This window comes from Orycteropus afer, unplaced genomic scaffold, assembly GCF_000298275.1.
Source record: "Orycteropus afer afer isolate SDZICR_OR568_19922 unplaced genomic scaffold, OryAfe1.0 scaffold00637, whole genome shotgun sequence".
In the NCBI taxonomy this organism is placed as follows: Eukaryota; Metazoa; Chordata; class Mammalia; order Tubulidentata; family Orycteropodidae; genus Orycteropus; species Orycteropus afer.
The window spans coordinates 677,543-694,855 of NW_006922224.1; the positions used below are offsets into that span (position 1 = coordinate 677,543).

The following is a 17,313-nucleotide window of genomic DNA, read 5'->3' on the forward strand; positions in this document are numbered from 1 at the left end:
TTTTCCATGAGTAAGGCTGGGTTTACTCAGATGTTGCAGCTCTTTCCCAGTCCTATTTTGCGAGCCTTTTAGCCTAAACGGACTATTCCTAAAGTTGCGCAGTAATGTACCAAACAGTGTTTCTTTGCTATTCATAAGGCACTGACCTAGGTACCAGCAATACAGCAGTGAACAAGAGTTCTCTTTACTCCTAAAGCTTGAATTCAAGTAGATGGAGACAGGCAACAGAAAAGTAGACCAACAGAACACACAAGATGCATCCATGCAGGACAAGCATAGGAAGGAAATAAACCTAAGCAATAATGCCACAGAGCATGACAGCAGCACAGGCTGCTTTACCTGGAGTGATCAGGGTCAGCCCAATGGATGGAGAAGGCAAGGTCTGGGACAAAGTGTTCCAAGGTGAGGGCTAGCAGATGCAAAGACCCTGAGGCAGAAATGAGCTAAGATATAAATATTAGAGCTATTTATGCAGAGTTAGAACCAATTCCTATGTGTGGCATTTGCACAAATCAAGAGTATCGTCAGAATGGGTAGCTTTGTGTGCCATTAGCACATGATATGGGACAGTAAGGATGGATTGCAGCCATTTAAAAATCTGTCTATTGGGCAATTGGGAGCCCTAATGGTCCAAAGGTTAAGTGCTCAGCTGCCTAACCATTTTGAACTATCAGACTTCAAACCCACTCAGCAGCTCGGAGGCAAAAGACTTATCTATTTTCTTCTATAAACATGAAAAAAAAAAAAAACCATTGCCATTGAGTCAATTCAGTCTCACAGCAAACCCTACAGGACAGAGTAGAACTGTCCTGTAGGCTTTTCAAGGCTGTAATCTTTATGGAAGCAGACTGCCACATCTTTCTCCCATAGAGCAACTGGGGGGGTTCAAACTGCTGATCTTTTAACTGGCAGCCAAGCACTTAAGTACTGGGCCACCAGGGCTCAATGCAGAAAGATTACAACCTAAGACATCCTAATTTCCAGCTTTAACAGCTGCACCACCAGAGCTCCTTTCATAAAACGCCAGGCAGAGGGTTAATTCCTCAATATATACCTAAGGCAAACTGCTCTCAGTTATTCATAAAATTTTATTCTCTCCCTCCAGCAATGGAGTTCCTGGGTGGCTCAAATGGTCGACTTGATTGGCTGTTAACTGAAAGGCTAGAGGTTAAAGTCCACCCAGATGCACCTCAAAAGAAAGGCCTGGTGATCTACTTCCAAAAAATACGCCATTGAAAGTCCAGTGGAGCACAGTTATATGCTAACCCACATTGGAATTAACTCAACAGCAACTGCTTTCCCTCTAGCTATAGCAATAACTTAAGAAAGGCAACTGGGACCACCACGGGGTAGGCTGCTGCTTCTTGCAATAAGGCAATGAATATGGACAATAGTATTCTTGGGTTTTCAAAATCAAATACCAAACTCACTGCCATTGAGTTAATTCCAATTCATAGCGACCCCCTTTGGGTTCCTGAGGCAGTAAGTCTTTACAGAAGTAGATTGCCCAGTCTTCTTTCTGCAGAGTGGCTGATGAGTTTTAACCACCAACCTTCTGATTAGTAACCAAATGCCTTAGGCAATACACCACAACGACAACAATGACACACTGCCTTGACAATGATGCACTGCCTTTGAGTAGAATCTGACTCATAGTGACACCTCCTTTGGTTTCTGAGGCGGTATCCTATGGAAGTAGACTCCTTCCGAGGAGTGGCTGGTGGGTTTGAACCGCCAGCCTTCTGGTTAGCAGTCAAATGCCTTAGGCACTACGCCACCAGAACTCCTTAATTATTGGGTTTTAGGCCTATATGTACATAGACAATCAACAAGGAAGACCTTATGTCATGTTGTTGCTAGGTGTTGTCTGGTTGATTGTGACTCACAGCAACCTCAAGTAACAGAGTAGAACTGCCTCATAGGGTTTCCTAGGCTGGAATCTTTATGGGAGCAGATCACCAGCTCTTTCTCCCACAGAGCTGCTGGGTAGGTTTGACCCACCAACCTTTTGGTTAGCAGCCAAGTGCTTACCTGTTGAGCTACCAGGGCTCATTCCCAATGTCACCAAGCTGTTTAAACCTTTAGAATGGCTAACCTTTACTGTTGATACCAATTACTAGTTTTTAATAGTTAATAGTTTTTAAACTTGAAAGTAGTTGAATAACTAAAACACGTTTGAGAACTGCAGCTAAGAGCCATTTCTGTTCAATGTTTTTACTCAACTAGGAAAACATTAAGGAACTTAAAAGGAAAAAGGATCGTGTCCTTAATTCTTCTGAGAAACGGTCTGCCGATGACAGGTTCAGATCTGTAGTGTGACTGCCTCTGGGTTCAGAGGGCCCTGGCTTTAATCATCACACCGTGGAGTAAGTCCAGTCTCATCCAGCAAACTCTTCACACTGCTACAAAAATGGAAGAAATCTGGAAGACGCTGCATTAGCTCCATGGCCAAGTGCCAAAAAAACAAGTCTAGGAAACCCTGCCCAGTGGGAGAATTTCAAAACCTTTTGTCCTTTTATAGCTGAAAAAATCACTTTTATTTACTGGCTAGAGCAAAATACCCTTATGTTCTAAACCAGGGGCTTTGCATGTGTTAGACCTCCTGCTGGGTCACATTGCCCGGATACCCAGCCCTTAGATGTGAAGTCTGGGAGATAAGATGTCATAATTTAGCAATAGAAAGCTGTAAAATTCTTTTAGCTGGATAAAAAGAAAGATCTACCTCAATCTTTTGTAGCCAAGCGCACAGTGAGTTGGTTGTTGGCTTGCATATCTTCACCGATATGTAAAATGTTTGCCAAGATTCACAAGGGCTGATGAGCAAGTCAATTCTGCCCTTTATCGCTTAGGGGTCAAGGTAGAGATGCTGATCATGTTGTAATTACACAAATGTTTCCACTGGGTGATTACAGTGTGCTTTGTAGGGGGTATCAGGGATACGTCTCTCTTTACTAACTCACAAAAGTGAACAATAATGCCGTATCAGAGACATGTAACTAAACAAGAAATGCAGAAAACACAAAGGTAGTACATGATTTGCCAAAACTCCAATATAAAGAGTGGAAATGGAGGGGCAGAAGTGTTCACTATCCAGGCAGCCCTCAGGTTATGAATGACCGATTTATGGAAAAGAAAACTCGTACTTACAAATTTGCCCACATGAAAAGATTGAACCAACCCTACTTGCAAAAAAATTATTCACATCTCCTTCACTTGCTATACGTGGAGCAGCTTTTAAATCACTGAACAGGGTCCAAGCCTTTTCTTGTACTAAAACCCACTGCCATCAAGTCAATTTCCACTCATAGCAACCCTGTAAGACAGAGTACAACTACCCCATAGGGTTTCTAAGGCTGTAAATCCTTATGGAAGCAAACTGCCTCATCTTTCTCCCACAGAGCGTCTAGTGGTTTGAACTGCCAACCTTTTGGTTAGCAGCCAAATGCTTTAACCACTGCACCCCCTGAGATCCTTCTATTGCACTAAAGTAAGGCTAAATGAGAACCATATGCACCTGTTCCAATTTACCTACAAATTTTTAAAGACACAGTTACAAACAGATGTCGTTTGTAACCCAGGGATTGCCTTTATAAAACAGGGCTAATAGACTTACAAGGAGCTCTGGTGGTGCGGTGCCAAAGGCATTTGACTGCTAACCAGAGGTTGGTGGTTCAAACCCAACTATTCCACAGAAGGAAGATGGGGCAATCTACTTCCATAAAGATTTAGCACCTCAGAAACCCAATAGGGGTCACTATGAGTTGGAATCGACTTGATGGCAGTGAGTTTGAGTTTGAATTTTCATAGACTTTATAGTTCCTGGGTGATGCAAACATGCTCAGCTGCTAACCCAAAGGTTGGAGGTTCAAGTCCACTTAGAGGTGCCTTGGAAGAAAGGCCTGGCAATCTAGTTCTGAAAAATCGGCCATTGAAAACCCTGAGGATCACAGTTCCACTCTGAGCATGCTGGGGCTGTCAGGAGTTGAGGTCAACTCAGTGGCAATTGGTTTAATAGATGCTGCATATAAAAGTGTTTCTCTATGTCAGTTAGATAATGAGAAGCAACACCCCAATAGAAAACAGTGAGAAAGGGTACAAGGGTACAAACAAGCAGTTTTCAAGAAGAACATATTAATAGTCAATAAACATTTCAAAAATGGTTCAGTCTAACTACAGTCAAAGAAAAGCCTATCATATCAACATGGGTACCATTTGGGGCCTGTCAGTTTGGCAAAGGTTGGTGGGGGAGGAACTGCCTCATACCAGCAAAAGACCAGAGACAGTATGCATAGTTGTCAAAATAATTTGGCAATGATGATCCACGGTCTTAAAAAATGTGCCCAGGTTTTGATTCACCTATTCTATTTCTCAACCTCTCACCCATCATATAAGCAGAGTCACTGAAGTAACTCCGAGAAAAAGGACAAACTGGAAAAATAAATATTAATTGTTGAGCAGTAGGATAATTACAAGGAGCTCCAGTGGTATAGTGGTTAAAGCAATTGGCTCCTAACCAGCAGGTCAGTGGTTTGAATCCACCAGCCGCTCTGTAGAAGAAAGATGAGGCAATCTGCTTCTGTAAAGATTTATAGCCTTGAAAAATCAATGGGGATCACTATGACTCAGAATTGACTTGATGGCAGTAAGTTTGGTTGGTTTTGAGGATAATTATGGAATATCCATGCACAAGTTAGTTGTATAGACAAAGTATCAAATAAAGATCTTTAATAATATGGAAAGGTAGACATTCAATTTTAATAAAGGGGGAAAAATGCAGTTTACCAAAAAGGAATATGTAATTGTATTTTTGTCAAAAAAATATACATATATGCATATGTATATTTATATACATATATGTATTTTTTTTGGTTAGCAACCAGATGCCTTAACCATTACGCCACCAGAGCTCCTTATTAGCCAGTAATTCTGATGTGTATCTGTGTATTTGGAATAATAAACATCAAATCAATTGCTGTCGAGTTGACTCTTGACTCTTGCGGAACTCATGTGTGTCAGAGTACTGTATTTTTATGCAAATAACATGTGTGTTACACATTTTTTTCTTCTCAAACCGTGCAACTCCCTTGTGCCTTAGCTTTTATATGCATGTGCATGTTATTTACGTGGGTACCTTATTTGCAAACAAAAAGGTAACATTGTGCTCTGTAGGGTTTTCAATGGCTGATTTTTCAGAAGCAGAGAGCCAGACCTTTGTTCCAAGTCACCTCTGGGTGGACTCAAACCTTCAGTCTTTTGGTTAACAGCTGAGCAAGTTGACCATTTACAACATATAGGGACTCCATAGCTCCAGTGAAAACCACGATTTGTCTTTGTCACCAGGAATGCTGACAGGACTATGTCTGAGATGTCACACCCAGTTTGGTCAGGGCAGGACAGAGGCTGATGACCCACCTTCAAGACCCTCTTCCGCCATTTATGGATGAGCCACTTGGCTTCCCTGACCTTCAGTTCTAGTCTGTAAGTCAGCTGACCAGAGTATCTTCCTACCTAACGTGGGATATGGTTTTCAGAGTCGGATGAGCTAGTTTGGGGGTCAAGGTGGAAAGTGGAAACAGAGAAAAAGTTCTAGGCCTTAGCCTGGGGTTCCTGGGTGGTACAAATGTTAACAAGTTAGGCTGCTAACCAAAAGGTTGGAGGTTCGTGTCCATCCAGAGTCATCAGAAGAAAGGCCTGGCAATCTATTTCTGACAACACTATGGAGCCAGTTCTACTCTGAGACACATGGGGTCACCGTGTGTCACACCTTGGCAGCTGACTTTGGTTAGCCCTGAGCCTGGGGAGAAGCTTCTTAAGTGTCTTCCATATCCAAGTGGAGGCCTTTCCAGATTCCCTGGGGCATGGAGCTGTGTACAAACCAGGAATGCAGTTTAGTGCCAAGAAAGCTTGGAAATGCAGATCTACCTCAGGCTTAAGAATGACAACCCTTTGCTCAGGCTGCATCTAAGAGGAGCAAGATGTACCCATGTGGAAATTTCCTGTGTTGGCATCTTGAAGTCTACGAGTGTGCCCGGGTAAGAGGCAGGCGCAGTGTCCGGCTTCTCTCCAGTGGAGAGCCCTGGTTCGGACAATAGGAAACCCACATTTAGAGTTCTGTAAAGGACCGAGGTCACGGATTACATCAAATTGTCTTGTGTGTGTGTGTGTATGTGTGTGTGTGTGTGTGTGATTTGGGTGAAAGTTTACAGAGCAAATTCACTTTCCCTACAGCTAAACCAAATTATCTTTTATGATAGGACCAGGTATTCACCCATTTCCTGGGAAGGGTCTGGGAAAACTGCTTTACAGAGAGAAGGAGAACATTTTGTAAATTCTCAGATTTAAATAGAAAAAAGCTGTTCATCTAAATGGCATTCTGGCTACTTCTCTGAAGTTCCAAATGTAAAAGAATCTGGATTTGTTCCCATACACAAAGGAGATGTACTAAAATCCTAAAACTAAGATCTAAGGAACCAAACACTTTGAAGTTTCCTTTGGCATTTGTTGAAGATGTTGTACTGGTCTCCACTGTTGTCCCTTATTTCAAAAGATTTCTAAAGAAGCCATTTCCCTTTGGAGTGTATGATTGTCACAGCCCAGAGTTTGTCCCTTTATAGGTCAGACTGAAGAACTGTTCTGTTCATGGATGCCTGGAAAAGCCCCACACTTAACATCATCTTGTCCAATACCATTACTTTCTCAAGAAATACTATCATTTTCCTTATGCATTTGCCACATGAAATCAGGCAAATAACAAATGTCTCATTGCTTCTAAGAAAATACTCTATGTTGAGTCTTTCACAATAATAATAGCTACCTTGTTCAGCTCTATTTCTTTAATATACTAGGCTCTGAGTAACTGTTTGCAGGATGAGTGGATAGATGGATTGAAGGAAGGAAGGATGGACAAAATGATGGGAAAATGGATGGAAGGAAGGACAAAGAAAGAAGGAAGGAAGGAGAAAAGGATAAGAAGATTTCTGTCTTGGTATTTATTCTTTGCAATACTACAGTTATATATTTTTTTTATCATTCTGGAATTCAATGAAAGGAGCTCTGGTAGCATAGTGGGTAAGGCATTTGACTGCCAACCAGGTCAGCAGTTCAAACCCACCAGCTGCTCCGTGGGAGGAATATGAGGCATTCTACTTTTGTAAAGATTTACAGTCTTGGAATCTCAATGGGGGTTGCTATGAGTTTGGATAAATTCTATGGCAGTGGGTTTGGTTTTGGTGATTTTTTGAGTTGGAGGTATTTCTGGAGATCTGGGCATTTGGGTATCCCAAGATTCAAGAGGATTCATAAAAACAAAACTTCATGGATATAGGCCAGTTGCAAGTGGGTAGGCAGGATATTCTGAATTATGATAACATCAGAATTATATAAAAGTTCAAAATAAAGTTTTAATATTTTTAATTGCCATTCAATAATCCCCACAAATTAATAGCTACCAAAGTTCTATCCTCAGAAGGAAGATGGGCAATCTACTTCCGTAGTGATACTGCCTCAGAAACCCAAGGAGGGGTTGCTATGAGTCAAGTCCAACTCGATGGCACAAAACAACAACAACAAAGTGCTTCTAACACAAAGTCTGTGATAATTAACAGGTTTAAGGTATTTTTAATTAGCTCAGCTGTTGTGTTGACTTGCTTTGTTTTGTTTTGTTTTCCCTACGTCTGTGGTTGCTGACAATAACTTGGTAATAGCGACATTCAACAGTGGGCTAGGTTCAGGCTTACAGGATCTTTTGTATATACTAAATTCTTACTGTCCTTACGGCAGACACCGTGTTCTTTAGTTTCTGGGGTTTATATAATTGACTTTTCCTCCAGTTGCTTTGTGAATAAGCATTTTCTTTTCTCCAACAGTTATAAAATTTATGTGTCTTACAGGGATAGTACCTGACTGCCTCTTCATTTATATTTCACACATGAAGTGTGCACATCCCAACTCAGGACTGGTTTGTCGTAGTACTGCTATATAGACATGGAATAGCTTTGACTCATTTATACACATGCACTAACACTATATACTTTCAGAAAGGTTTTTTTTTTAAAAAAAAAAAGAGGAGAGCTCATGTCCATTCCCCATCTGGAGAATCATTAACTCAGCTTCTGTGAATGTCAGGGGTTGGGGGGTTCCACTGTGTCTCTTTTCCTGCCTTGTGGCCAGTCTGTCAGTTTGGCTGGGTTGCAGATGTGGGTTAGGGGCCATGCTGACAGCATCTCAGCTCTGGGGGAACAGTTTCCCTGCTGGGCTGTTGGAAACAAGCCGTGTGCACATGTGCAATTCAATCTAGGCTGGGCCACAGCTCAGCGGGGTTGTGACTGACACCCCAAGAGCCCCCTTGTCAAGTCTGAAAACTGAAACTCCCTCTGGGCCCTCTACAAACGATCAGCCTGGGGTGGGAAGAATTTCTCCATCACCTCAAATCCTTTCCTTGAGATCTCCATGGTTCCAGTCACACTGACCCTTCCCTAAGTCCTCCAAGCTGATGAGAGCTGGCAAGAGAGAGTGCTGAATGACACCTGAGAGTGGAGTAGAGAAAAAGGAGTGGGGTCTCCTGGGTCATGCTCACACTCACCAAGGCCCTATGGGACTGGGGATCCTGGGAGATGATGGAGTCCCTGGGTAGTACACATAATTAACATGTTCAGCAGCTCTATTCTTTCTTTAGTGCTGCTATAACAGAAATACCACAAGTGGATTACTTTAATAAACAGAGATTTATTCTCCTATAGTTTAGGAGTCTAGAAGTCTAAGTTCAAAGTGCCTCCTCTAGGGGCTGGGTGAAGGCCCCTCGACCTTGGGCTTCAGCTCCACCTCTTGCTCCTGGCCCACTGGAGCTAGAGGCATCTCTTAACTCAGGCAACTTCTAGCTGCTAAGACTGATAAACCCAAGGTGAACAAATAAAATGGTGCAGTCCCCAGATTTATCAAGCAACATGGCAGGCCTCTAGTTCAAGTCCAGAAATAGTCCCAAGATAGGCGGGAAACATGGCAGGTTGCTGAATGAAAACTCAGCTAAATACAGGATCCAAGAGTACCAAAAAGCTAGAGATTTCCTTCAACGCTTCTTATACACTGTAAGCAGACCACATCCCTAAGGCAGCTATTCATCTGCTCACAGCAGATACCATCATGGAGTTGATTACCAGTATCATCAAGGGGAATAACTACATCCAGCTGCCAAGCCACTCAAAACCAGGCCCAGCCATGTTGACATACAGTCTGAACTATCACAGCTGCTAACCAAAAGGTTGGATGTTCAGCAACCCCTCCTTGGGTTTCTGAGGCAGTATCAGTAAGGAAGTAGATTCCCCCACCTTCCTTCCAAGGAGTGGCTGATGGGTTTGAACCGCTAGCCTTCTGGTTAGCAGTCAAATGCCTTAAGCACTACGCCACCAGAGATCCTTAGAGGAAAAGCCTCGTGATCTATTTCTGTAAGATTAGCCACTGAAAACCCTGTGGAGCACAGTATGGCACACATGGAGTCACCAGGAGTCAGAGTACAGTCCACAGTGACTGGTTAACCACTGTGCCCCAAACATGACTATGCAGAGTAACCTCCTAAACCAATGGTCTCCAACCCTGGCTGCCCCAGAGAAGCACCCAAAGAAGCTTGTTTTTTTAAAAATACTGATACCCAGGAGCCCTGAAGAAAACTCTGCTGTCAAAGGGATACAAGCTGCCAGCAATTCCAAGACGGCTGAACATAAGACTCATCTTGGGAATGCATAAAACGCAGACTCCAAGGTCCACACCCCAGGCTCATTGATTCCTACTCTCCATAGATTGGGACACTGGATATGCATATTTTTTAAGATTCTCCCAAATGTTTATGGATTACAAATGGGAATACATACTGAATCAGTCTCTACAGATGTCAATTTGGTTGTACCTGTCAAATTATAAACGTACCTGTCTTTCCATGAAGTAATTCTAATTCTGGGAATCTGTCCTCCAGACCAGTACTTCATAAATTTTAATGTGCTTATAAACCCCCAGGAATTCTGTTAAAATACAGATCCCCATCCACGGGGATCTGCGAAGCTGCAGTTCTATCAGAGCTCCCATTCAATGGCTACACTGCTGGTCCTGGAATATTCTAAGTAGCAGGATCCTGGACCTTTCCACACACATACACAGTGATGAGTGCACAAGATTGCACCATGGTTTGTGTGGTGGTTATGTTGTGTGTCAACTTGGCTTGGCCTGGTTGAGTGACTGGGAAGCTGATGGTAGTTATTCCCCATGATGAGACTGACAATCAACTCCATGGTGGAATCTACCACAAGCAGCTGAGTAGCTGCCTTTGGGAATGTGGGCTGCTTCCTGTATATAAGGAGAAGGCTTGGGAATGGTTTCTAGTTTATGGCACGCTTGGATCCTGCATGTAACTGTGTCATTATTCAGCAGCCTGCCATGCTCTGCCAACCTTGGGACTTACAATGGACTTAAGTTAATGGCCTGTCATGTGGTTTGGTAACATTGGGACTGTGCCCTTCTCCTTATCAACCTTAGGGCTTCTCAGCCTCAGCAGCTAGCGACTGTCTAAGTGGAGAAATGCCTCTAGCTCCAGTGGGCTGGAAGCAGGAGGCAGAGCTGGACCCCAAGATTGAGGGGCTTTCACCCAGCCCCTAGAGCATGGCACTTTGAACTTGGACTTAAAGCCTCCAAATTGTAAGAATAAACTCCTGTTTGTTAAGGCCATTTCATTTGCGGTATATTTCTTGTCAGAGCGACACTAGGTAGCCAGAACAGTCTGTAAGTGCAAATACTGGAAATAACCTACATGTCCATCAACAGGAGACCTGTCCAATTATAGGGCATCTTACAAAGAGGCATTACACAGCCTTGAAAAACATCAATGTAGCTCTTTCTGTATTGATATGGAATGATCTCCAGGACATATAATTAAACAACAAAAAAAGTGCAAATATCACAACAGTGAGTAGAACATGCAACTGTTTGTGTAGAGCATCAGGGGAAGGAAATATATCATATATATACAAGCTCTGGTAGCGTAGTGCCTAAGGCATTTGACTGCTAACCAGAAGGCTGGTGGTTCAAACCCACCAGCCACTCCTCGGAAGGAAGATTGGGCAATCTACTTCTGTAGTGATACCACCTCGGATACCCAAGGAGGGGTCGCTATGAGTCAGATCCAACTTGACAGCAGTGAGTTTGTGTGTAGGGGTGTGTGTGTGTGTGTGTGTACGTATATATAAATATACACACACATATATGTATACATACATACATTCATTCATTCATGGTGACTGCAGATGCATAGAATAGCCCTGGCTGGAGAAATTGATAACTGGGTACCTCTGGAGAGGGCAACTCAGTGGGTGGAAGGGGGAAGGTGGAAGGGGAAGGAGAGTGACATTGTACTATGTACCCATTTGAATTCTGAAGGATATGAAGATCCTTCTAAAAAATGAAAAAAGGTACTGATGCCTGGGCCCCAGAGATCCTAATCTTATTAGTCCACAATGAGTTATAAACATTGCTATTTTTTTATTACCTTCTTAATCTGTTGCCATCAAACCAATGCCAACTCATAGCAACCCCGCAACCCCTATGACAGAGTAGAAATGCTCCCATAGGGTTTCGTAGCCTGTAATCTTTAAGAGAGCAGATCGCCAGGCCTTTTTTCCACAGAGTTGCTGGCTGGGTTTGAACCACCGATCTTTTGTTTGGCATCTAAGCAGTTAACCACTGTGCCACCATGGCTCTTTATTCATTCCTTTGGTGCGTAGTGCCTAAGGCATTTGACTGCTAACCAGAAGGTTGGCGGTTCAAACCCACCAGCCACTTTGCAGAAGGAAGGCTGGGATATCTACTTCCGTAAAGCTTTGTCACCTCAGAAATACAATAGGCATTGCTATGAGTCAAAATCAACTCAGTAGCAGTGAGGGTTTTTTTTTCCTTTTGGTTTGGTGATTCTAATATACAGCTGGGGCTGGAAACACTATTACAACTTGGAGCTGGCAACAGGTGAAAACAAATTGCCTGATCTGCGATTCAGCACTGATGGCTTGATCTATTAGCAATTTGTGTGTGTTCTTGAGTTGATGTCTCCTCGTTGGAATTTTCATTTGAAGAACAATCCTTGGAGATGACTGAGTGCTTCTTTCGGTTTCCCTTTTTGTTTTGTAAAGTAAACCTACTTGTTGGTGTCCCTTCTAGCTAAAGGCATCAAGTTCTAAAGCTTGAGAAAATTCAGAGGGGACACAGTGATGCTGACCAGAAAAGTTGGCCCCTTTTTTGGTATAGCAACTTTGTTGGGTTATGGGCAGGGAAGAGGCAAGCACCCTCCTTCTGGATAGGTTTGCCTGCTTCTCAGGTGCTCCTGGCTGGGTCAGGCCTAGGTTCAGAAGGCAAAACTGAAACCGAACCCAGTGCCATTGAGTAGAATAAGGTAAATATTAATATTGACTAGATATTAGATGATATTAAGAAATTACTTTTGGAGTTCCACTTCTGTTTAAAACGTAGAAAGCTATAAGAGAATGTCACTACTATTTTAATAATGAGAAAAGCTAGAAATCTACACAATCATAACTTTTCTTGGATTCATCAGAGAGATGAGAACATAAGGCATTAAAGACACATGAATTCCATACAGTGGTAAGCTCCTTTAGAGAGACAGGACACATGAACTGTCTCACCTTGGTCAGAGCATAGAAGAAAGAGGCAGCTGCCACACCAGTTGTTGTTGTTGTTTGCCATCGAGTCGGCCCCGACTCATAGTGACCCCTCCTCACTACGGAAGTAGGAATGCCCAACCTTCCTTCCGAGGAGTGGCTGGTGGGTTTGAACCGCCAGCCTTCTGGTTAGCAGTCAAGTGCCTTAGCCACTATGTTACCAGAGCTCCTGCCACACCAGTAGATAAGAAAAAATACCACATAACAGTTTAAAAAATGTTTGAAGTCCAAACATAGGCTCTCATGTTAGTTTAAAATCCTAGATACAAGTTAGTTAGGAGTCCCAGATACAAATGGATATACTCAGAAGTTCTTTTCCACTGGCCTTCACTGGGTGCTCAGAATAAAGCCTGGGGACATACAGGAGATAATCAGCTGCTGCTAGGGGGCAAGCATAAAGCCCCTCCCACGTCCCCAAACCCTTCTCAGGTAGGAAACAAAAGCTTTAAGCTCCTGGTAGAAGGGCTGCAAAGCCCACATCCCAAGGCCTGGGAAAGATCCATTGCTGCTGGTAGAGGGGTAGACATAAAAAGCCTATGCCCTGAGGGAAGGATGGAATCCCACACTAATATTAAGCAGAGGTCTGCTGCTACTGGGGAGGGTAAACAGCCCAGAGGGAGCCTTCTCCTCCGTCACAGACACAGGAACTGCTGAAAGCTAACAATGGACCTGGAACATTGAACAAACCTCCAGCATCCCCATCCCCACTGTTCAACCCAAAGTAACAGTAACTCAATGCTGGGGAATGTAAAGCCCATGGTACACTAAAGATTATAACAGAAACAATAAAACCCAGACCCAGCTCAACTCCTGACTAGATTAACTTAACCTCCCGCACTAATGACCTGACAGAAAACATGTGTCTATTATTGGGCATAACTATTATTTACATAAGTCTCTATATGTTTATACACATATTGTTCTGCATTCAATAAGAAAACATGATGAGACTCACAAAACAAGAAAAACAATCCATTGTCAAAAGACAAAGCAATCAACAGAATCAGTCAGAGATAATACTAGAACACTAACAGAAGGCACTTGACTGCTAATCAGAAGGCTGGCAGTTCAAACTCACCAATCACTCCTCGGAAGGAAGATGGGGCAATCTACTTCTGTAGTGATTCCGCCTCGGCAACCCAAGGAAGGGTTGCTATGAGTCAGGTGGAGCTCTGGTAGCATGGTGACTGAGGAACTTGACTGCTAACCAGAAGGCCGGTGGTTCATACCCACCAGCCACTCCTCTGAAGGAAGGTTGGGCAATCTACTTCTATAGTGATAGTGCCTTGGCAACCCAAGGAGTGGTCACTATGAGTCGGGGCCAACTCGGCAGCACATAACAACAACAAAATATGATAAATGATATAATGGAAAAGATAGCATACATAATCAGATGGGTAATTAGAGAGATGGAAAGTAAAAAAGAGTCAAAGGAAAATGTTATAAATAAAAAATGAAAAATCAGAGATTTTGAAAAGAACTCTTTCAAAAGGCTTATCAGCAGAATAGACACAGTTATGGAAAAATTAGTGAAGTGAAAGATATGTCAATAGAGAATATCTAAACTGAAATGCAAAAGGAAAAAACAATGAAAGAAAATATAACAGAGCATGTAAGAATTGGGGAACAACAACGATGATCATAAATTGTCTAATATATGGGTAACTGGAGTCCTAGACACAGAGAGAGAGAAAATAGAGAAAGAGCAATATTTGAAAAAATATGGCTGCGAATTTTCTAAAATAAATGAAAAATAACAAATGACAAATTCAAGAAGCCCAGAGAATCCCAAGGTTTTTTTGGTTTGAAAAATATACAGACCTAAACACATTATAATTAACCTGCTAAAAAAATAAAAATTAGAAAAATCTTAAAAGGTCTTCCAAACCTCTAAATCAAACCCTTTGCCATTGAGTCAATTCTAACTCACAGCAACCCTATAGGACAGAATAGAACTGCCTCATAGGATTTCTAAAGCTATAAATCTTTATGGAAACAGACTTCCATATCCTTCTTCTGCAGATCAGCTGGTAAGTTCAAACCACCAAACTTTTGGTTAGCAGCCAAGCATGTCAACCACTGTGCCACCAGGGATTCTTAAAGAGTCAGTCAGAGGGAGAAAATTAAAAACAGAGGAACAAAGATAAGAACTACGGCAGACTTCTCAGAAACTATGCAAGCCAGAAGGTAATGGAATGATTATCTTTGAAGTACTGTGAAAGAAGAAATTACTTTTAATATTTCACATGTGATAATGGCACTGTGGTTATATATTTTTTACCTAAAGAACTCTCATCATTTAAAGTTTCATACTGAAATATTCAGGGTTAAAATGATAAACAAAAGAAAATTGCTTCAAAATAAGCAAGGAGGAAGTTATGGTGGAGATAAAATAAGATTCACCATGAGCTGATGATGGTTGAAACTGGCTGATGAGTTCATGCAGATTCAATATGAAAGTCTCTCCACTCATTAAATTTTGAAAATTTCCAGAATTAAATAAACAGATAAGGGAAATTGGCGGGGGAGGGGGGGCGGGGAGGAGAGAGAAATGGACAAAAGTGATAAGTGAATCTTAGCACACATCCCTATAGGTTTCTCAGATTTTTTTTGCCTCTAACTAACTCTCCTCTTGGCTTTTGATTCACAGAATGTCCATAGATCTCCAAACTGGGGTCACAGAGGGCTGACTGGTCCCACCACACTCCCTAGTCACATCAACCCAAGAAAGCCTACCAGTGCCAAAGCTCTCTTCTCCACACAGAGAGCACCGTCCTGAGTCCATCAGATTTGAGAAGAATCTCCATCCAGCTGGGGTCTCATATACTGGAACCTTCATTGATTTGGCCACTCTGAAAAATAAAATTTGAGGCAACAGTCAATTCATACTCCTCTCTTACTTTCTGTCCTCAGCAAAGAGGAGGTATATAGAATCTGTTAATTCCATAATTAGATTTCAGGACATCCTAAACAGTACTGACAATTTTCAGGATGTCAAGCCCTAAGGTAAAGAACGTTTAACAGGCCATCCCAATGGCTCTCAATGTTTTCTTTTCCCATAACACAAAAATTATTAAGTTAATTAACCTGCTAAAAAAAACAAAAATTAGAAAAATCTTAAAAGGTCATCCAAACCCCAAACCAAACTCATTGCCATTGAGTCAACTGCCATTGAGAACACAATATTCTCACAATTTATGCTTCCCTCCTATATATTTTTCGTTCTTTTTTGGGGTAATATTCCACTTGGAGATCTTGGAGTCTAAATTAAGATGATATGTAGGTGCAACCACTTTGGAATATTATCCAACAGTATCTATTAAGATACACTTGTTTTTGTTAGGTGATGTCGAGTCATCTCTGACTCATAGCAACCTTATGTACAACAGAAAGAAACACTGACCGGCCCTGTGCCAGCCTGGAAATCCTTGCTATACTTGAGCCCACTGTTACAGCCACTGTGTCAATCCATCTCATTGAGGGCCTTCCTGTTTTCCATTGACCCTCAACTTTAAAAAGCATGGTATCCTTCTCCAACGAATGGTCGCTTCTGACAACATGACCAAAATAGATGAGACGAAGTCTGGCCATTCTGGCTTTCAAGGAGTATTCCAGCTGCACTTCTTCCAGGAAAGATTTGTTAGTCCTTTTGGCAGCCCATGGTACCTTCAGTATTCTTCACCAACACCACAACTCAAAAGCATTAACTCTTCTTTGGTCTTCCTTGTTCATTGTCCAGCTCTCATATGTATTGATTGAAAATACCATGGCTTGGGTTAGGCACACCTTAGTCTTCAAGGAGACATCTTTTCTCTTTAGCACTTTCAAGAGGTCTATTGCAGCAGATTTTCCCAATGCAATATGTCATCTGATGTCTTGACTGCCACTTCCACTGGTGTTGACTGTACAACTGAGTAATGTGAAGTCTTTCACAACTTCAATCTTTTCTCCATTTAAGTGATACTGCTTATTGGTCCAGTTGTGAGGATTTTTGTTTTCTTTATATTGAGGTGCAATCCATACTGCAGACTGCAGTCTTCAATCTTCATCAGTAAGTGCTTCAAGTCATCCTCACTTTCAGCAAGCAAAGTTGTGTTGTCTGTATATTGCAGGTTGTTAATGATTCTTCCTCCTATCCTGATGCCACATTCTTCTTCATATAGTCCAGCTTCTTGGATTATTTGCTCAGCATACAGGTTGAATAAGTATGGTGAAAGGATACAACCCCGATGCACTCCCTTCCTGATTTTTAACCATGCAGTATCCCCTTGTTCTGTTCAAATGACAGCCTCCTGGTCTATGTACAGGTTCCTCATGAGTACAAGTAAGTGTTCTGAAATTGCCATTCCTGTCAATGTTACCTACAATTTGTTATGATCCACACAATCGGATGTTTTTGCATAGTCAATAAAATACAAGTAAACATCTTTCTGGTATTCTTTGCTTTCAGCCAAGATCCATCAGACATCAGCAATGATATCTCTCATTCTATGTCCCCTTCTGAATCCAGCTTGCATTTCTGGAAGTTCTCTGTCAATATACTGCTGCAACCATTTCTGAATTATCTTTAGTAAGATTTGACTTGTGTGTGTTATTAATGATA

General features: G+C 42.0%; 1 protein-coding gene across 1 annotated transcript in view; it reads right to left on the reverse strand.

The window, feature by feature from the left end:
• The window catches only part of PGM5 (phosphoglucomutase 5), a 229,562-nt gene that overhangs the window by 51,415 nt on the left and 160,834 nt on the right, over window positions 1-17,313 (reverse strand). The window contains exon 7 of the mRNA XM_007956572.2: window positions 15,447-15,562. Within this exon, the coding sequence (XP_007954763.1) occupies window positions 15,447-15,562 (116 nt within the window). The remainder of the gene's footprint in view (window positions 1-15,446; window positions 15,563-17,313) is intronic.